This window comes from Cuculus canorus, chromosome 2, assembly GCF_017976375.1.
Source record: "Cuculus canorus isolate bCucCan1 chromosome 2, bCucCan1.pri, whole genome shotgun sequence".
NCBI lineage: Eukaryota > Metazoa > Chordata > Aves > Cuculiformes > Cuculidae > Cuculus > Cuculus canorus.
This window is the reverse complement of record NC_071402.1, coordinates 74923976-74947024: the sequence shown is the minus strand read 5'-3', so window position 1 is coordinate 74947024 and position 23049 is coordinate 74923976. Positions and strand designations below refer to the sequence as shown.

The 23049-nt window shown below is 38.4% G+C and overlaps 1 protein-coding gene across 5 annotated transcripts in view; it reads right to left on the bottom strand.

The window, feature by feature from the left end:
• Window positions 1–3853: 3853 nt before the first annotated feature.
• Window positions 3854–23049, bottom strand: part of TENT4A (terminal nucleotidyltransferase 4A) — a 60792-nt gene continuing 41596 nt past the window's right edge. For 2 of the 5 annotated variants that reach the window (XM_009570291.2, XM_054058175.1), the window contains 2 exons: window positions 17343–17501; window positions 3854–6116 (listed from right to left, as the gene is read on the bottom strand). In XM_009570291.2, the coding sequence (XP_009568586.2) occupies window positions 5937–6116; window positions 17343–17501 (339 nt within the window). In that variant the 3' untranslated portion in view covers window positions 3854–5936. The remainder of the gene's footprint in view (window positions 6117–17342; window positions 17502–23049) is intronic. The other 3 variants (XM_054058173.1, XM_009570292.2, XM_054058174.1) reach the window with 3 other exon arrangements.

The window sequence follows — 23049 nt, the reverse complement described above, 5'->3', positions numbered from 1 at the left end:
AGTGCCGAAGTTTCCACTGACAGAAAGTCATAATTTTAGCACTGAGGTTATGGACTTCCAGTTAAAATTCTCTTTTCAACCTCTCACACAGAAAATCCTGTAATATGAACTCTTAAATCCTGCTTGGTTTAGGTTTAAAAATGAGTCAGTGAAGCATTTATTTGGAACTCATTTTTCAGTAAGACAGCAAATCAACCTACTGTTCAACACTCGTAAGTTAGTCAAGCGGAAAACAGCTTGCTGCACAGCTAAGAATCTGCAAGAGAAAACCATGTCGCATCATTGGATAATGGGAAAGTAGCTGGGGTCAGATGCCGTTTGTACCTGTGACCCCAGCATGAGAGGCAGCGGCACAAAGGCCATTAGCAACATCATAGCAGAAAATTTTCCTGATCAAGCATAAAAACATGTATATCAACAGTACGGGCATGCATATGGACTATACCCTGAAGGAAAAAAAAAACACCTCTATGCATAATTTTTTTACGTTCATACAAAATCCCTCAATAAAAAAAAAGGCTTATTAACAAAGCAAATGGTTGGAGGATCACTAACTGATTTGAGACTGCCCTCCTATAAGTAACATGTTGACCCAAAGTTCTTGCAGTAGCATAACACTAAGAAGTGTACCCAGAGCTTTAGGCAGCAATTTTGCATGTTCCAGGTACAAAGGTGTTCTACAAGACGCATCCCTATCACCCTTTCACTGAAACACAACTCTAGCCTACGATCATTACTTTAACCAATTGTATCAGAAATATATGGGTAATCTTCTAGCAATAATTCTTGGTTAAAAAGTTAAAAACATTTTACCAAATACATCTCTTGCAGACACAACTTCCCTGCAAGCTTCTGTAAGTGATGCTCTACTGCCATGAACAAACGAAGGACTTTGTCATCCAAAATAGGCAAGGCACCTCCAGGACTGAAACTAAGGTTTAACAAGGCCAAGTGCAGAGTTCTGCACTTGGGACAAAAAAAACCCTTGCAGTGCTGCAGGCTTGCGGAAGAGTGGCTGGAAAGCTGCCTCGAGGAGAAGGACCTGGGGGTGCTGGTTGACAACTGGCTGAATATGAGCCAACAGTGTGCCCAGGTGGCCAAGGTCAATAGCATCTTGGCCTGTATCAGAAACAGCATGGCCAGCAGGACCAGGGAAGTGATTCTGTCCCTGTACTCAGCATCGGTGAGGCTGAACCTCAAATCCTGTGTTAGCTTTGGGCCCCTCACTACAATAAGGACGTTGAGGTCCTGCAGCATGTCCAGCGAAGGGCAACAAAGCTGGTGAAGGGGCTGGAGAACAAGTCTTATGAGGAGCAGCTGAGGGAGCTGGGGTTGTTTAGTCAGGAGAAGAGGAGGCTGACGGGAGACCTTGTTGCTCTCTACAACTACCTGAAAGGATGTCCTATCAAGGAGGTGCATGTTGGTCTCTTCTCCAAAGTGATAGGGCAAGAGGGAATGGCTTCAAGCTGCATCAGGGGAAGCTTAGATTGGACATTAGGAAAATTTTTTTCACAGAACAGATTATCAAGCACTAGAACAGGCTGCCCAGGGAGGTGGTAGTCACCATCCCTGGGAATGTTTAAAAGGCAAGTAGATGAGGTGTTTAGGGACATGATTTAGTAGTGGACAGATACGGTCGGAGTTGATCTCAAAAGATCTTTCCCAACCTAACGATTCTATGATTGTGTCGTATGTTGGAAGTAAAAAAAACACAAGCCAAATTTTAGTAGAGTTTAGTATCCTAGTTGAAAAGAAAGCCTAAAGCCACCTGAAGATGATTTTGGGAAAGATCAGTTGCAGTAGTCTTCTGGCTGTTAACCTGAGGTTCAGTAAATGGTCAGTAATGTCATTCTGACCCCGGTTTTGGTTACATGTGAATTAATCTAAAGCAACCTGTACCACGTCTGAATACTGAGGTTTATTTACAAACCAACAAGATTAGAGCTTTTATTCCAGATAATCATTTCATATGTGCATCCACTCACTCCTCATTTGCTAGGGTCTCAACTGCCTTCCCCTCAGGAAGGCTTCCTGCTGGTGTGCAAAGGTCAGGCAGAAAAGCACATCCTTTCATGCTATACAGCTACTCACAGTTACCAGTCTGAGGCACTATCAGCCAAGATCCCTGGTCATCACCTGGTGTTCTTCTCCATGCATCTTCCCGACTTCCATATCTTTCCTTTAGGAATGACTTTTTTCTTTTGAGGCTTCCCTTCTTTCTACGGCCACTTCCAAAATCCTTTTTGGCACATCTACTTTTGAGAACACTCAAAGCCCAAATCAAAATAGACTATGTGCGTAAGTACAAGGCAAGATCAGCTATCTAATCAAGGCCTCAGTCCAATGTTTCTTAATAGGAGAATTTGGGACATTAGTTTAGTCTGGGTGTTACTAAGTTTACAACCAGGCTACGCTGGCAGAAGACAACAAGTACGTGGCTTGCTGTCCTTGAAAGCTCAGAAGTTGAGCCCCCCCAAACATACATCCAGTTGTCTGTTGCCTGTTCACATTCAGGATTTAAGCTTTTGGTTTTGCCCACAAATGATGAAGAGCTCACATGGCTTGAAGGTATGCTATATTTCAACACCACTCTTTGACAGAACGTTACTATGCCCATTCTTGAGATGCTGTGCTAGAGCATTTCCTGTGGAAAGAAACAGTGCTTGAACCAGGAACATAGTACCAGCAGCCACATCTTCTTCCTACCCTGCCTCGGGGCATGGGGGATAGAGTTACAGGAAAAGTCCAATGCAACAACAGCATTGACATCTCTTGGAAATGGCAACAGAGAGCAACTGAGTTTTCTCCAGTGTACTCCTTGGGTCCTGATCATCTATTCAGTGTGCAGCCTCCTCCACATCTGAAGTCCGTGGCTAATTTTCCCTATGAAGAGCGTATAAAATAATCAGTAGGGCTGGGAAACAGATCAGGCAGGTATCAGAGATTATTATCAGAGAATAAGAGTTCAAGGAACACAGTGAGATTCCCAGTGCATTAACAGAAGAATACTAACGAGGAAAAGTCATTGGGCAAAATCTGTGGGAAGAATAAAGAAAAGTCATCATCTAGGCTGGAAAAGGGAAAAGTTTGAGCCTGGGAAAACTGAAGTTCCAAGACCAATGCTGCAGCACTAAAGTGTCTGGAAAGATTATATATCCATCTGTCACCTGTGTCCCACTGGCTAACTGACCTTGACAGAAAAAGAACTATTATTGTTTATAACTATAATCATATTTATATATCTAAAGCACCTATCACCATATTGATAAACATTACTAAGTGTTTATAATTTTCCCTTCCCACTGCTTCTCTATTTTTCTCCAGTGGATACTTATCAAGACTGACCAAGTACCACTGATCCCTCTGGTTCTGACTCACTATTCCTGCATCGTCTATTAAAAATACCACAGTCACGTTCCTTGGAGTTCAAGGATTTACACAATTTCCTTCGGAAGATTCAGTTTCTGAAATTTTGAATTTGAGTCAGTTATTGACCTTTCAGAGATCTCTGAGGGTTAACAGAAATCAACAAAAAAGACAAGGCATTTCCAATCTTTGAGGAGGATACAAAAATGGACAAAGATTTTGAAAGAAAGTTAGAAACTACAGGCAGGGACTAAAAGATTATATATAAAGTACCCTAAGAGATCGGTTAGTCAAATTCCACTTTTAAAAATATTGTTGGGTACTGCCTCAAACTACTTTGCTCTCTCATATTATCAAGAGATGAAATCCACAATTATGAAACCAAGAGCGGCATGTATTACTCCTTCTATAAACGCGTCAGAAATGTTTCAAACCATATATCAAACAATGGTATAAGGTCAAATATTCCTTCATCCATTAAATTTCCCACAAAAAGGTACAGAAGAGTGGCTGGTCTCCAAAGTTTATTAAAAATCAAAGAATAGAAAACTTTACATAAAAATATGTCAATTTTAGCTTCCACATAGTTGTCCACACAAAAAATTTAAACATGATGTTTTTAAACCTGTAGCACATAACCACAGTGATAGCCAGGCCAATTTATTTGGTTCACCATGACTGAAGTGTTACATGATACCACTTTTCAATTGAGTTTTGCTTTAAAATGGATGCTAGTATAAGACACCAACTAAAGCCTTTGAAGGCTCTTGAACGTAGTTATGCTCAATATTGCTAGTGTGTGAAGACTAAGCAGTACAGGCTCATGTAACAGCCCTTACATGTTCTTTATGAATCAGCTCACAATTTTTAAAACTTGTTTTCTAAATTGTGATGAGTCCGGAGCATTAAGACAAACTTTGCAAACAGATATGCACTACTCTACTTTGGAATGTTGCCCTCTCTCCCCTCAAGGACCTGTTTGTGTTCAACAGATTCAGTAATAACATGAACTACTTCTGCTTCAAAGCATACAGCATATTAAAAAGCTTCATGCTTGACACCTCAATTTGATATTCAGATATCAGTTTTAAAACCTCCTATGTCTGTACACAGTATAGATGCCCTGTTAACAGGATTCTTCAGCTTTCTCTGTTTGTGGACTTATATAACTGATCTGTAGTTTTCTGTATAGCTTAAGAACTCTCATTAAAAAAAAAACGGGAAGTCAGAGGGCGTGAAATGTTACCTACTCCCAGGACAACTGTGGTGCTTTAAAAACTCAGGGTTAGGCAGGATGTACATTTTTCAAAAAGTTAAAGACAGTGTTTGTCATGGCAATACACACTTGCATAGTATACCTGTATGCATCTGTAAATTAAGTGCCAGCCACTCATACTGTGTACAACACTGGGCTGTGCTCTCCTGCAATACATTAAAAGATACTTCTCCTAATGCTTAGAGCAGCTGAAGTACTTTTTATATATTTGCTCTTAACAGAACTAATGCATACTGCTATACAGATTCCTTAATGGAATCAACATATTTCCTTTCTCCACATTCCTTAAGCCGGGTACCTCTGTTTAATAATGTTGTTTGAACCCAAACATTAACAGGTTACGTTACTAAAATGCATCAAAGAGTGTCATTCACAGCTTTTTAATTTCATACCAGGACTTGAACCAACCTTTTTTTCCCCTTTCCTCTCAAAAGTTTTACTTCTGGTACTACAAATGCTGGATTTGTTGTCTAGTTAAAGGAATAAAATTAAAACTCATTGGTCAGAGAAAGACAACTGATAGAGGCCAGAAAATGAGCTAAAAAACACAGGGTCAAAATGCTTTGGAGCTTAATACCTTCTTAAAACCATAAGCCAAATCACATTTTCATTGTGAATCAAGAAGCCTCAAATATTACCAAATGTCATGTTTGTAACACTGCTCAGACAACCTGCCAAAACTATGAACCCAACTTAGATAATGCAACCTGGGAAAGGATCTGTAAATTAAAAAAACCTCTTGCCCTTAAATATAACTTATGTGACAATATGAAATTAAATTAAAAATTCCAAGTTATTGCACAAATTATATTTCCAATATTTACAGAGCAAAAAATTCTGAACTTTGAAACAAAAACAGGAGAGCAGCAAATTTACTTTTATGAATTCCCAACTCGATCTGCTGCAAAGAAAAAAATTCCAAGGGGCTGAAGTTTCCTTCACTTCTAAAACAAAAGAAAACAGAACCCACAAAGGAACAGATGTAGCCACAGCAAAAAAGCCACAGCATTTGTAAATGTCCTTGCAGTTCTATTGTCAGAGCTGCTTCGGCACTGTATGAACCATTGTGGGAAGGCAGAAAACATACTTCCACATTTAATAAGGCTTCACAGATAAGCACAACTACTTCTTGAAGATGGACTGAACCACCACACAAAGAAACATGCAAAGAAGTCAGCTGCAGATATTTGGCAACACCAATAAAACGATGTGCTGGACGCTGGTCTCCATCCCTCAAGTCGAGTCGCACTCGCTCAGTCTGTCTGAACCGGGAAGGTCATTTTGGCATCTGCCATTATCTGCTCAGACTAATAGGCAAACTGTCTCTGTGTTTTTTTCTTCTCCATATATTACGATTGTACTGGTGGTGTCCTCTGTTGCCAACTGGTTGTCTCATGCCTCCACTGTTGACAGGGCTGTAGCTGTTGCCTTGGTTATGAGTTCCTTTCATGGAAAACTTCATTCCACCGTGCTGCTAAAAAATACAAGATAAGCACTCAGTTTCGGTATAGAAACAACTGAAACAAAGGATGTATTACAAGTGGTATTTCCTCAGCATACAAGTCATTCCCACAGGACAGTGCTTGAAGCAATTGGTTTTTTCATGCTTATCTCATTTTAGCTGTGCAAGTCCAATGGCACTAACAGCTTAAGAAGTGTTTTCTGAAGGAAAATGTCCTGCAAATTAAATTGCGCCAATTTCAAAGCATCTTTAAAACCCTTTGATCTCAGTATAAGATGCATTCACTATACATCTACCTTGTAAAAACAGAGACCTTCCACATTAAATATCAGCTGTGACAGTCGTGTCTATTTTAGAGGATTCTGGCAAGAACATGACCAAGTAAGATACTGAATAAGACTTTCAGAAACATCATGGAGAAATGTAAGGCTGCAATCGTATAAGCAGATACATACAAAGCACATGTCTGCTCTGCCCATAATCTCACTCAGGCACAGGTAAAGCTAGCTATCATTTGTAAGGAGCTTGTAAATCCTATTGGTCTGATCAGAGGGCTCCACAGCTGCCTAGCCCATACCTCACATCCAGACCAAGGCAAAGGAATTAAACAATGAGGAACACAGCATGACATTTCAGGGAGAAATCTCCAATAACTTGGAACAGAAACTGCCAAAAAGGACGGCATCAGCCTGAGTAAATTTCACACACCACAAGGTACTACAGGTGTCCCTATCACTTTAATATTAAACCAACTTATTTATGCCATTATGTACTTAAAATAGGTACAAGGATTTTAAAAGACTGAATTGAAGCAGACTTTCCAAATATGGATAACTTAAAAGCAAGCAACTTTTTCTGATGCCTGACAGTAATAAGACAGACAACTGACTGCCTTTAACAGAAGCTAATATAATGTTTTGCCTACCTCAAGTGATTAAACAGGAATACCACAAAGCTAACAACCAAGGTAACTGCTTAGAATATGAAATATCTGCAGCTACTTAACTAACCTGTATTTCCAAACAAGTTTGGAGTAGAAAAAAAAAAATGAGAACATCAAGCCATCATTACTGCTGTGTGCACAAAACCAAAGCAGTTATTGAAGGCATAATTGCATAAGCAACATTTTATTATCAAATTAGAAGAGACCCTAAGCATACAGAAAAAAAAAATGGTCAAGACTCGTATTGAGGATTAAAGCTAACACCAGGGTGGGAAAAAATACCTAACCTGTTTTTTTACTTGTAAAATGTGATCAACCTTCAGCATGCAACTTCTAAACCCCCAAGATAGACATGCTAACAGCTATCCTTAACACTAGCAATGGTAAAATATTCAAAGACAAACAGGAAACAGGAATGTAAGGAGAATTCCTCATTCTTAAAGAGACAAAACCACCCAAATGTTACTGACATATGTTGCCAAAACATCAATAACACCATACTAAAAAAATTGTGTACGTTTTATATTTGTGGCAAGTGGTCTGTCAAGCAAACATAACACTTTGTCATGTTCTTGCCCAGCAAAATTTTCTAGTTCATTAAGCATACATCTAACTCTCGATTACATAAGCAGACAACTAATCATGTACATTAAATCAGGTCAAAACAAAAAATGATCCTTCAACAGCCAAAACACTAAAAGCAGTCAGTCATTAGCTACCCTTGACTATATTCTGAAAAAAAAAAAAATAACAGAGGAAAACTTTAGGTTTGCTACTGTACAACAAGAGCAAAACTGACCAAGTTGCACAAAATCTCAGTAAGCTTGTCCTCTTCAGCTGGAAACGTGAAAAATTTGGCAACTTCATCCTCAATTTGAAGACTGAGCCCAAAAAAAGGGGCAATTCACCACAAGATCAGACAAGCACCGCTCCAAGTATGACAATTCAGCCTATCTACCTGTGACCCCTATACCTTGCCAGGAAGTATTTTGCATTGTGTTTTAGGCCATCAAGATAAAACACTTTCAAGTTATCAGAGCAGAATCTGAATCCATCTCTCTTACAACTCATTAGCTGACACAAGTGCTTATGGAAGTTGACTCTTCAGTCAGAGATGATGCCTTTACACTTAATAGTTCTCAACTAGGTATCATTCACTAGTTTGTTCATATTTTTGAAACCACAAGCTTTTCACATCCTGCATCCTGTGTTATGGCATTTCACAGCTTAAGTGAGCATCAAGTTTAATTTGAACCTACTACCTGATGAGCTTTCAATTCTTGGAGTAATTAATTTCTTGCCATTCTGCTCTCTGAATTTCCCATATTCTCCTGCTGACTACAAAGACCTAGACCATATAAGCTTTTCATTTTTGTCTCCAGATTACAGAATCATTCTTCACACAGAAGCAATTTGCCCCCTTCTTACTATCCCTTCCCTTCCTCTTCCATAACTTTTTATGATGTAGGAGGCAAATCTATACTCACTGTTCATGATGGCGGATGTACACAGATTTTTACAAGATAATTTCATTTCTGCTCTTTATTCCTATCAATGTCTGAAATTTGGTTTGAGACTCAATTCTCAAGAACCAAGAAAGCATTATCAAAGCAGTTTTCTGCAAAAATGTCAAGATCTGATCTTTTAAAAAAAACATCAGCAAAGGGCCTATCACCCTCTACAAAGTTTAAAGTTCTCTTCCTCCTGATGCATCAACTTGAAAGATACTTCTGCACCCTTTCTCAGTTAGCCCCTAAGGAAGTTAGCGCCTCTAGCAAACTTCACCATACTTCATCCACTGCCTTTCAGATGTTAGGCAGGACAAGGCCCATCACAAACACGTGCAAGGATTTCCTGGGGAACTCCCTCTACTACAAAAAGGGAATATTTGTTTCTCATCTTCTAAGTATTTAATTGTTTACAAGAGGACACACATATCTTTCACTTTGTTTCTTTCAGAACCTTTGGTAGAAAAAGTTTACTTCAATGTCTTTTGGAAATTCCAAGAGGCCGAATCAAACAGTTTTCTCTTGTCCGCACACTTCTCGATATTCACATGCTCAGGACCACCATAATCACTAAGAAATGGCATGTCTGTAAGCAGATGGTGGCTGGAGAAAGATTAGATAATCAAAAAAGCAAGCCCTTCATCTGTAATTATACAGACAAACCTTTGGTTTAGGTGTTTTGACCTCTTCAGATCTATTTCTCCTGACAGAATAATCTCCTCTCCCATCAGAGGGCTATTGATTCAACAACTGAATGATAGAACTGGTTCAGTTTGGGCTTTTTTGACAAGTCTGTTGAATTTGACCCCCTGCAAATAAAGGCTGCTCGATCTGGAGAGAAAACTATAAAACTGCATTTAAGTTGGTGCAGGGTGGTGGTGGTATATGGAATTATGTATCACCTACCACGTTAAAAAAATTCCCAGATATTTCAACAGAATTTGAGAAAAGGATGCTCCTGCCTTCATGCCAAACAACAGAAATCTGGTGGAAATTGAAACACCAAGTAATTATTTGCTAAATAAACCAAACTTTTGTTCTTAAAATCTGGAAAATTCAATGTATAAAATTGCCTGGCATTCAACGACTGTCATTATTCAAAAACAAAATTGATAGACAAAACTAAATCACCTACATTTTGAAATAACCCCAGTAACATAACAAGGCTCCGGGGAGACCTTATAGCAGCCTTCCAATATGTGAAGGGGGCCTACAAGAAAGCTGTGGAGGGACTTTTTACAATGGCATGGAGTGATAGCACAACAGGGAATGGCTTTAAATTGGAACGGGGAAGATTTAGATTAGATTTAAGGAAGAAATTCTTTGATGTGTGTGGTGAGACACTGGCACAGCCTGCCCAGGAAAGTTGTGGATGCCCCATCCACAGAGGTGTTCAAGACCAGGCTGGATCGGGCCATGAGCAGCTAGTCTAGTGGGAGGTGTCCCTGCCCATGGCAGGGGATTGGAACTGGATGGTCTTTAAGGTCCCTTCCATCCAAACCATTTTATGGATTTTATGATAACAAAGCTGAAGTCTATTCATAAACAGGGGTTCTGAATTATTTTGATGTTTGGGGTTTTTTGCCAGTCAGCATCTCTAAACAAAGGTGAAAAAGAGCAGTGAAGTGTTAGCAATGAAAATCGCAGTATGGTTTGGGTTGTGTATGTGTAATGAATGTAATCAGTACTCTTAAAAGAAAGGAGACCTACATATAGTGCTCAAAAATAATTGACAAGGACCTACTAAGATAAAAGTTTAGAAAAGGCATAAAACAGTTCAGAAAAGACACGTATTTACTGTTTCATTGTCAATACTACAGGATTAATGGCCATGATTGAATCCAGTCTGAGTTGACTTGAATCGTAATCCAATTTGTAAACTTCAAAAACATTCCATGTGATATATTACAGAGCACTATTCAGAAATTTGATGTATCATTAATATTTTAAGTATCCCCTTAAATAATATACAGCCTCAAAATATTTCACAGGTCTTTCCAATTTCTCACCATATTTCCAAATAGAAACAATTTATGTTTACTCTTCCACTCTCTGAGCATAACAACATCTGGAAATACACTAAAAAATAGATCTGGCACATAAGTAAAATTAAACTAGTTCTTTATGAAATAAATACATTGTTTTGCAGAGAAACAATGGGCAATGACCTAATCAACATTTTAGTCACTACTGCACGAGCAATAAAAGTATTAGGCAACAGTTCGATCTAGCCTCATTACTTTAAACTAGCTAACAGGATTCTACAGGATATTTGCAGCAGCTATCTGGGTGTATGTACTCTTAATTTGCTAAGATTTATAAGTGGTTTAAATATTTAAGCAAACCCAAACCAAATTCTTACTTAAGTTGTTTAAAACTGGTGGTTTGGGAAAATAAGCCCCAAAACCTGCAAACATCAAAGCCACCTCCCCTCCCTTTGGGCCCATAGGCTACTTTCAGATACAACTGACATGACCTTGAGAGCTGAACTGATTTTATAAAATAAGCCAAAACCCATTTTACTCCCAGTAAAAGGGGAAAACAGCATTTATCCAACCAACTGTGAGAGCAGCAAAGAAAAAAAAATTATACATATCAACACAGAGACTAGAAAGAGCTCAGATTCAACAAAGTTTTAGATGTTTCTTATCTTCAAATACAAGAGAACTGAAGTATCAAAGCCACAAGGGAGCAGGTTGTATCAGTCCTTCAGATTTCACCTTGTTTTGTGTGGTAGCTTTGATAGTAGTCTGTAACAAAGTGAAAATTTTGGTTCTCTTCACCTTTGACAACAGGTTAGGCAACTATTAGGCCAGTTCAAAGAAACTAGTATTTGAGAGATCAGAGGGCCCGGTCCCCAGAATGAGTGACTGACAGTAAAGACTACCGTCATAATCTGAGCATATTTTGAACTACCTTGGGGTAAAGAAAGTAGAATATAAAACATGAAATAAATACTCCTTTTTGATCTTGTCACCAATCAGATTTCAAACATGAGGGGTGAGAGTCAAAACACTACCAAAAGACAGAGCTTATATTGCAAGCTTCCTACTGTGTGACATGGGCCATGAAACATTACCTGCACACTTGTCATTAAGAAGAACAAGAGGTCATAGCTTCTCTACCAGAGCTGACAATTTTAGATCTTAAAGAGAAATCTTATCTCACTAAGACTTCTCACCTTTTTATTTGGAACAAAAGGAATTATTACAGTGAGGAGACCCAAAGCACTTTACAAATTATGAGCTGATATCAATAAAGTACATGTGAAAAAGTCAGTAGTGAAAATGCATATATGAATATTCCTATCAATCTTAGTTTGGGAGCAACAATCTGATTGGAGTGACATTGGAAGATAAGTGTCCTACACAAACGAAAATCAGGTATTAGTTGTACATTTCCATAAGTCTATCTTGTATTTATAGTAGGTTTATGTATGCTCCTAGAAACCATTATTTAGACTTTGTCTTTCCTGCAACTCAAAAAGCACTCAGGAAGCAACCACCAAGGTGGCCAGAGACTTTCATACAGTCATATAACCACCTATGCTGATGTTCATAAGGACACCTCTGGAGATCATTTAATCCAACCTTTTGTTGTAAGTAGAGTCAGGTCAGGTTATCCAAGGTCCAGTAAAACTGAGTCGGTTTTGATAAACAGAAGGGTATCACCACAAAGAATACCCTCGTTAATATATGACAATCTAAGATGAAAAATATCTTCGGTACTGTTTTCAGCTAAACAACCTGCAAAAACTCAGATGCAGTTTTTTTCTGCTCTCCGTTTTTTAGTAAAGGAAATGGGTCATCGTCTTTTCCTAATTTTGCATGAATTAGATCAAAAAAACAATGTTCTGTGATATACAGAAGAAGGGAGTCTGACTTTTATAGTCAAAACTGTTTCTAAAATACACAGTAGTATCCCTCCTTCCTTTGCCTAATAAAATGTGTGGACACCAAAAAAGTATTCCATCCTAAATGAGAATGCTCCAAGGAAAATATAAGAAAAATGGTTGACTGCAGAAACCTTCAGTACCTAAACAGCTTAATGAGGCCGCTGAAGAAACAACATACCACTACTAAATCGAAGTTAACATACTAAAAACTCTGAAGCATCACGCTATACTAAGGAAATTCAGCATATTTGTACACCTGACTAGTTGAGGACACCAGCATTCTCAGAAATATTTGGTAAAGTGGACCATAGTTCAGCCCCAACATGAATTAAAATGATATCTTTGCAAATCTCTCCTTTAAAGTGAACTACATTTAACTGCTTGCACTCATCTAAAAGAAATATTTTGACTCAAGCCTCTGATCAATGTTAATTTTGTTTCCAGTGCTACTAACTTGTGAGGAATCATTCCAGAAATACTAGCAAATCAGCATTACCAGCAAAACAAAGTAACATTATTAAAAGTTGTTCTGGATAAAAGAAAACTCTGAAGCAAAGTATTTTAGCCAGTGAAGTGCATGTAAAGCAATATAAACAAGCAGTTTATATACTGAAGCATCTGTCCTTATATGCCAAAACACAAAAGCATCTGGAAAGCAAAATACTTCTACAAGTTCCAATAGGAGTTACTTAGACTGTAGTATTTCAGCACTGACTTTAAGGTTTCATTTTCTAGTTGTCTCAGTGAAGGTTTTCTTAGACATGCTGGAAACCTGCGCAGCAGAAGTATTTGTGTTTACTGGCTTTAGCTACTTTTGAATTAAAAAAACACTTTTCTGGGGAAAAAAAAAAACCCACAACTTAAAAACATATTAAAAAATAGAAAAAAAGAGTGTTCTGACATAAGCAACATGAAGTTTCTCCCATCTTCATACTGGTGACTAAGTGACCAGCAATCCAGGAACGAACGGAACTGATTTCATCCCCAGATAACAAGGAAAGTAGTCCTCTCTTCTCCATGGGAAGTCACCAAGCAATTTCTGCCTCCTCCATTCATCTGGGTATGCATGCCAATTACCTGGTTTTATGCTTGTTCCAGTGGGGAACACTGCTTCATAAACTGTTCTGCTCACCCAACTGAAATTTTTAATTGCTTGTCAGCAAAGTAAAAGAATGATTACCTTGGAAAAATGATGATGATGATACAGAAAAGCCCACAGATCTGTATTGGGAGCTTAATTAGTCCCTGAACTACCTGGAGATTCTCCATTTAATTATGTAGTATGCAAATAGAATTGGTAATCATATTGAAGCTGTCTCAAGAAAGAATTAGGAAGCTCTAATGGCAGCCAATTTATTTAGAAGGCTGTGAGTTGTTCAAAATATACTTAGTGCACCTGACAATGGACGCTCCTGCTTTTAAGGGTAGTACTGGACACCTAGGTAGAGCTTCCAAGCTGAACTCAGGCAGAGAAATTGGCCAGGGAAAAGGCTTAAGACGCCATTCAGAAAAACGAATCCCTTCGTTCAATTCTATCAGGACAGGAGTCCTCTGAACTAGCAATATGCGCCTATTAAAAGTTATAAACTAGCATGGTTTTAAGTTATATCAGCTGCAAAATGAAAGCCATCAACCTAATCTAGCTCAGTGATGCTCCAGAAAGCAGCAAATGAGACACGTTTACAGTATGATTTAATCTCCCACTTCTGCATCTGTCATAATCCTTATCAAAAAAAGAACATTTCTACTTCACAATACATAGGCTTCTGGTGAATTCAATGCAGGAAAACCATCAACACATTTCTGAACTGCAGAGCCAGAAATTCCTCTACTTCAACGTGAATCTCAAAGGCACATCTTTGTCAAGCAACAGTAATTGAAAAATTCCCAATTTTAATCATGTAAGTATTCTACGAACTATGAAAAGAGCAGTTAACAAGCACTGGAAAGGACAGCCAAGTAGCAGAAAGCCAGAAAAAGTGCTACAAATCAGTTGTTTTCCAAGATTCAGAATTCCAACAGAGATCCAAAATTCATGCAACACATTGCCTCTTCACAACTGAGGCAAAAATTCTGGATGCCAACTTGTTTCGTACCAACAACTGCATGCCTCAAAACTGGGTTCTTTTTTGTGTAATTTTGATGAAGTTAAGCACCAGGGTATCCCTTCAGAAAAACAGAGCTGTTAAGGAAAAGAATGTGCTAAACTAAGTTTGTATTTCAGATGAAGTTTAAGTTGACATAGCTCTCCGGTTTCTAAACTTCAAAAGTTTCAGACTGTAAACTAGCAGGTGAATGCTCAATTACAGGCAGTGAAATAGAAATACATTGTTTTACTAGCTTCTCACTGATAGAAAACATTTCCTGTGTAGATAAGCTGCTTTTGCCTAGGTAGAGATTCAGCAGCAGGGGAGAACAGATAAAGACGGAGGGAGGAGGAAACTGTGTAATCACTAAGAAGAATAAAACAAAACTCATATCTGGAGATACAAGAGTGGGCTTGTTAGATGACTGAGGACTGCAAAGGTAGCTGGGAAGAGCATGTGGTAACAGCTTTCAAGGATGATGCCCCTTCTATCCTGTAAGGAAATAGTGGAACACCTGCAGTATGCAAAGGGAAAGCAGCCTGGTCTAAGTGAAAAAGACGGTGAAAAACATTTCAGTAAAGTGCCTAAAATAAGTACTTGCAGAGCAACTGTGAAGAATTCGGGCATCAAGCTATAAACTGCCCTAACTCAATGGCGATACTACACAACTTTGAAAATGCTGTCCAGATGAAATTTCTTCAGTATTCATCTAAAAGTTTCAATGTTTAAAGCACTATCTATTTTTTTTAGTCTGTAGTAAGTGGTAGTTACCATCTCTATACATATAAATCAAGCTCACGATCTGAATGCCAGGCTCAAAGTATTTTCATAGGCAGCACTAGTCCAGCTGGAGGTCAGCAGCTAGCAGTATATCCCAAGAGCAGATACGAGGGCCAATACTAGTTAATATCTCCATTACCATCCATGACCTGGATGATAGGAGACAGTGACCCTTCAGCATAGTTACAGATTATACAAAATTGGAAGGAGTCGCTAATACATAAGATGGTTGTGCTGCCATAAAGTGAGACCTCACTAAGCTGAACAAGTGGGCTAACAAGTATCTCATGAAGTTTGAAAAAAAAGGAAATGCTAAATTCTGCCCTTGGGAACAAATAATCCCACACACCAGAACACATTGGGCACTGACCAGCTAGAAAGCAGCTTGGCATAAAATGACCAGAGATTCCCAGTGGGTTTGAACACAAGCCAGGAACGTGCTCTTGCATCAAAGAAGGCCAGTATAATCCTAGGCTACGTCAGGAACAGTTTCTCTAGGAGGTAAAGGGAAGAGATCATTTCACCTCAGCACTGGTTAAGCCACATGTGAAGTGCTGGGTCCAGATCTGGGTTCCCCAGTAACAAAGAGACATACACACACAGGAGTGAGTCCAATGAAGGTCCATGAAGATAAATAAAGATCTGAAACTTTCATCACTCAAAGGAGCTAGGACTCCTTAAGAGAGAACACTAAGGAAGGATCTTATTGATGGAGCCACTCTTCTCCCTAGTGCTCAGTGAAAAGACAAGAAGCAATGAGCATAAGCTGAAATACAGGAAACACTATTTAAATTTAAGAAAAAACTTTTTTAAGGAAACAAGGTGCCTAACAGCTGGGGAGTCTCCATATTTGGACATACTCAAAACCCTCACTGGACAAGGCCTTGAGCAGCCTGCTGTAGACACTGTCCTGGTCAGGAAAGTTGGACTAGGTGACTTGCAGAACCCTTCCAATATCAACTGTTCTGTGACTTTGCAAAATACTTCAACAATCTCACAGCAGGAACTGGATCAAATACATATGTCATGCCCAAAGTGTCAAGGAAGTGCTGAAGCACACAGAAAAAGACAAAGTCATTATATGGAAAATATACTGGCTCCAGGTTCTCAAAAACTGTGATGTGACAGAGAAAGAAGGAAAGCATTGAAAGAATCTGAACAAAATTAGGTTTCAAATAAACCAGCTCATTATTTTGTTTTCATAGCCAATCTACAACCACAACTTATACTAAAGCTCATATGCAACATCTGTTTTGACTAACAGTTTTGATGATAAGATTGAGGGAATATTTTCCTATAGGCATAGGCACTGAGTTTGTAAGAAAAACTGAGGATTTTTCTTCCCTTTGTGCAATAAAGGTTATAGCAGCTAAAATACTTCAGGCTAGTTAAGTAATATACAGTTTTGCTGCATTTTCACCTTCTCGTATATTTAAGTAGACATTTAATATTTCTGTAACAACTCTTGTACACATGCCCACAATTAATTTCCTATTCTCTGCCTTTAAAACTTATTACAGACAGTTACAAGTGTAGTCAGATCCATTCTAATAATTCAAAACAAAGACAACTAAACAATCCTGGACAGGTCAGTACTATTTCTTTACATATAAAAAACTAGCTTACAGATACATCATCTACATAATGTTCCTATTTTAAGAACAGGAAGTTAAATAGCCTAAAGACCTGCAAACATTCTACTGGTTAGGCACCAGGAGTCTCAAACAGAATCTAAGGAGTCAGATATGTGACACTCTTACTTCAACATATTCCTAGGTGTCAGTGTACTGTGGAAGGGCTCTTCTATTCAGAGATGCATCTCAAACACCAACCTTTTCCCACCAATTCTTCTCCCCATAATTCTGACATGGCAGATCAGTACTTTTATGATTATATGAAGTTTAGCACATACTGTATGATGGTTATCTTCAGAGGTTTTTAGACTGACAACATAGTGCAAATGATCTACACTTCCAATCTGATAGCTTTCTCATGAAAAAGTTGCTCCATTTAGTTGGCTCATACCTGATTACTGGCGGCCATTATCAAGGTTCCCGTAGGTGCAGATTGGGGTTTACCACTTGGCATAGGCAATGCGGGTGGTAAACTGGCCATAAGCTGAGTCGGTGCTTGCAGACTGAACTGGTAAACATTAGGAGCTGTGCAAGGTGGTGTATCAGAATCCTTTTGGCAGAGAAAAAGGGGAAAAGAAAAGCAACTTTACAGAAAGCACAGTATATACAGGCTACGCATGTGAAAATGCACCCAAATATCAACTCACATGAATACTGTAAAATTTAATTATTTTTTCAATAGTAAAATATAAAATACAAGCCAGCACTATATTTTACACATGTAGCAAAAATTTAATTGAACCTGTATTGAGGAGACAATGTCAACAAGTCTATGGCAATCACAGGTCAGTTCCAGTCAGTGCAATCTAAAGCCGAAGTTACATTTCTACCAAATTTGAATTAAAAGATGGGAACTATAGTTGGGAGAAAAACAGAAAAAGAACAGCAACACTGTTAGTGATACAAGGCCTAGAATTTTAGCTGCCATGACAGAATCAGTCCTCTGAACAGTGTTCTGGATTGTACTTGGCAGTACAGCCAAATTACTCACTGTAATTATAATAGTCTTCTCCCATTTTACCCAGCAAAGTTAGGGCTCCACCTACCAAGAAACAAGGAGACGGTCTGCCAGTCAAGACTAGTCTACACGCACCAGTCGCTACGCTAACTCCACTGCCAGCTAGGAGTTCTGTTCCCCTCACTTTCCATCAGAAATTCGAGTGATAATCTTTCAGGGGAAGCAAAATGGATGCAGGATTACAGAAAAAAGGTACTGTAATAGAACTGATATTACTCATGACAATTCCTCCTCCTTCCATTTTGAGCAACAGCAATTGCAGATGCAACACAAGCAGCTGTACTGATGATGTTAAAACACTGTGTGCATGAAGCACTTAACACATGACAAGCAAAGAGGCAAGCAGAGAGGCAGAGCTTAGTAGTAATTATTAAATTCTGAAAACACCCAACTGACTGCCTCAATTCTTAAATGACCAGTTATTTTCCAAGTTGAGAAAGTAGAAAAGCAAGCTACAGTCTTTTAAACAACTTTGAAACAACTTAATTTTTCAGCCATAACACAGTGACAACAGATGAGTAGCTTTCCCTACACTTCATTGCTGCTTCTAACCTCACCCCTAACTCCAAAGTATTCTGAACTTGAAATGATGGACAAAATTATTCTTTATCCCAAACCACTACTGCTTTCTCCATTCACAGCCATCTGGCTCAAAGCACAACAAGAGATGGGTCTTGGCCAATTAGTTGTTTACAAGTTGCCATATTAAAAGACATTACTGGCTCCAATCAGAAAGGATCTTTACTGTTAAAGTAATTACTGAAATACTCTATTGCTCTTTCTCTACAGATAGGTTGCCTGAAAGCAGACTCCTCACTTAAACCAAGCAAATTTTAAACAACCTGCAGCACTACTACTTGCTGTCACATGGGCTTGCTTTCCAAATTACATTCTTTGGTTAGAGAATAGGCTGTCTAGGAAAATATTTTTCCAGAACAGAAACAAAATTTAAAGCTTTTTTGGGGGAAAGGATGAGGTCATTTAAGAGAGACTGACAGCTGCATATACTGTGCAGCCTAAGCAATGAGCTACTAGAAAGCAGAAGTTACATCTTAGCTGAAGTGAATATACACAGTAGAAAACAGTCCTCAAGAAAACTATCAGCTACTAGAACAATCACCCCTTCATTGGTCCATACAAAGTTGTGCTTATTAAAAAATAAGTTCTAGAAAGAAAGGAGCTGTTCTCCTACTAAGTCAACTGGTGGCAAAAGCCACAGTGTACCTCTGTGAAGCAGTTTCAGATATCTACATCATGAATTCACTAGAAACAGGCCATACTCGTAACAGGAAGCCATGCAGAAAATTAAGTATTATTTATGAAATCAGATGTTTACTATTTAATAAATGTGCTCATAGTGAGCAACTACATGCTGTAGCACCGACCAAGAAATTAAGCTTGCTTGGTTGCACACACAAGGCTGACTGCCTGGATGAGAACATTTTTCTCCTTTGCCCAGTCCTATAATATTAGTCAGAGAAACAGGTCTCTACAAAGATGAAGCTGATACATTCTTAACTAAGCAAGCAGTAGTGTCAGGTACAGGGGCAAGAACTTGGGATTTCTAAACTGAAATTTCTTTAGACATTATTGGTCATGGAATTATTAAAAAGCCTCTAAAAAGAGGAGGAAAATAATGAGGACAAAAATAAAAAGGCCAGTCATGTTTGAATAGACAACTTCTGAACACACTTACAAGTACGTATAAGCAGGCAGATAAAAAGAAAAAGGGGATCTCACTGTCTATCCAAACCAATGCACTATCTTCTGTGACGAAACCTTCACAAACCTGATCAGAGAATAGGTCTAGTCTCTCCACTCGAAGAATCTCCTCTTTCTTTTCTGCTTAGACAGTCAGACCCCCTGAAGATTCACGTACTTAACTGAGATGCGACGTTTCACATTTACAAGACTTCTAAGTTGTTTCATGCAACAAAAAGTTAAATCCAGTATGGTAGTAGCAGCAGATGGAAGAGAAAAGGGAGTCATACGGTTTTACTGCGATTAGATAAATTTCAAAACAAGGAGGCCCATGTTGCTCTATCTAATTTTGTAATAGGCATGTTGTTCTCCCTCAACGCTATTTATTGATACAAATCTCATACAAGTAAATTTTATGTCTCTTCTGAGGTGATCCTGGATTGCTATCAGGTTTACTGTATAGAGCTATGCTAACTTCTCATCAGCACCAAAATCCTTTTGTGAAGAGCAGCATTACCTTTTCTCACTCAAATAGAAAGGTTAACGTCAGTGACAAGAATACTGAGCTTAACATGAACAAAACTGATTTTCCACAAACACTGTCTGCACTGAGGGATTACATCTTGGTTGGGTCTTTTGTACAGACTCAAGTGTAATGTGCAAACCTGAAGCATTACAGAAGCTCAGAAAACCTACAAGTGAAAGCATACAGGTAATACTCTGACTTTAGATCCATGTCTGGAAGACAAAAAGCTCTGACGGTTACTGTGGTAAGGGTACAGAGGTCACCTTGTAAAAAGATAAATGTAAAATAAAGGGGTCAGATACCTCACTTGATTTTAGCAAATAACCTAGGGATAAAGCTACAAAGACTGCACTAAGAACCAAGATAAGATCCTGAAGTCTTGAACACTAACACTATAAATGCCAGTCATAACGAGTCCCTTTATTCTGCAAGGAAAATCTCTTCTAAAGAGACACTGCCAGGTACCAGGTTTAATCTACTGTGAAGTTTCCATTTAAAAATATACTCTTTAAACTAGTTTTAACTTCCTGAGTAAGAACCTAGTACCTCGAAGGAAGAATTCCAGTATTCACATCTTGATTACTAAGGACTCTTTAATTTACTTTAATGTTGGAAAGAAAAGTACAAAATAGTTGTACAAACTCAAGTGTTGATGAACCCACCTAACTGCAAATTTTGTTTGAGAAATGGAATCCTCTAGCCTTCCCTCTAGGCAGAAACAGCGAAACACTGCAGTCATATGACAGATGAAGAGCTAAAGCAATTTTACAACCCACACTTCTCTTCCTGACATCGAAAGAGAACAAAAAATCCTTTACTGCTCTGCAGAATGCACATCCCATTATAACAAGTCCCAGGACCTCATCAGCAAGAGATTATTTACTCACCAGAAGCTCCTTACTAAGTAGGTGTAAGATCTTGTTTCAATTCCATTAATTACTCAAGGCTTAAGATACAAGACAAATGTACTGGAACATTTATCCCCCAAGGTAATAGTTCAGTTTCCATGAATTTCATGTGCACTCAATTACACTCATGGAAAAAGTGGTGCCTTTTGCTTTATTTCATGATGTAGTCAGTTGAGAAGTTTCAACTGACTGACAAGAGGTACCAGTTTCACAGCTTTCTATTTCCAAGACAATTTTTTTCTTAAACATGAGGAGTGCTAAGAAGATTAATTCACCATTCGTCTGTTTATATTTTGGCCTGTGGTTAAGAGTAACTATCCTAGAAGTCAGTATTCAGAAATCAAAACTTAAACAAGAGAATGCAAGTTCCTTGCTAATATGACAGATTTGAGTCCTTACACCCTACCACCCACCCAAAGAACGAACTACAGAGGTTGTGGCCAAAAGGTTCTTATTCTTTCCTTTCTCTAAACTTCTCCCACTAATTAAACAATTGTTTTCTCTTTTCTACAACATTCCAGAGCTGGAAGCTGTGAGAGTACAATGACCATGTCAGTAAAAATTGTGCTCCATCTTTGAAAACAAAGCACTGAAAAGCATGAGAAATTTGGTGTTTATAATTAAAACTTTCAAGATTTTTTTTCATATGCTTATCTCCTTTCGTAAAACTAAAGTGATCTAAGAGGTAACTGCTGCCAGTCTTACTTGTTTTGCCTCTTTCCCATCTTCTCTATCACACCAGCATTAGCATTTGGTATGATTATAAGCCAATTCACAGAGGTGAACCACAGAAACAGTAATCCCCTTTTTACTGTTTTCACCTCCTGAGTCAGCTCACCACAGGATTAGGTGACCACCAGTGCAGAAAAGCAGGAGCAGCTGGAAAACAGGAACATCCCTAGCAAGAACATCTAAGTGTGTTGGCTTAGTAGAAGTGTAAACCCACACTCCTTGGAACATAAAGCAACAACAGAATACTTCAGGCATTTCAGAATTTGGGGCTATGGGAGCATAACTTCAACATATGCTCTCGCTTGAAAGGTTTTAGCCCTGGCATACTTAACTGTCTGAAATAGCAACACACTTCCAAGGCGATTTCATAGACAACACGCCCTCCACCCCACTTCATTTCCTCAACATCAGCTTGTGCCATTTCCTTTCTTGGTAGTGGAGCCATAACTTTAATTATGGTGTAAATAAAGTAGAATTAAGATGAACAAGATTTCTGCTCTGGGTCACAGGATAGAGAAATTGCATCAATACAGTTTCACCATTTCCATTTGCCAGTCTATAAACAATAAAAAACAATCTTGAATAAGATGCAATCAATTGATTTTTCTGCCTTTGGGTCAACTGCATTACAAAAGGAAAACAGCTTGGTTATTATGCTTAGAGGAGAGGAATAGTGAAAGATATAAGATACACAAGCAAACTGAAAAAACATGCATTCTCCAAAAGCATTTGTGTTCATTTTACAGAAACACAACTGAAAATGTAATCTAGTTACCATCTATCAAGATTTGACACAAGTACAGTACCCTTTGAATCCCACCTCATTGTGTCTTGCCAGGCCTGACCGTGAGCTTATTCCAGGTTTTACCAATACTCACTTTATCTCAGATAAGCCATCTTAAAAAAAAAAAAAGGTCCCAGAAGTGTGTAATTGCAAGTTTGCATTGTTACCCCTAATACTTTTATTTTGCAGGCTTTCCATTGGTAAGAATTAAGAGTACAGTAATATTTCAAGCTAGTGACATACATGTTAAGCATTTGAATTAAATAAGATAAAGTACAGGTCTCATTATGCAAGTTTGAATGTATATCACACTAGAAAATAAATACTGAATTTATGTTTTTTTCCATCCTAAAATGGCTTAAGTACCTCCAAGCTTTTTTTTCAGGGAAGGGAATGTTAAGATATGGCAAGAATATGAATGGCCTTTGG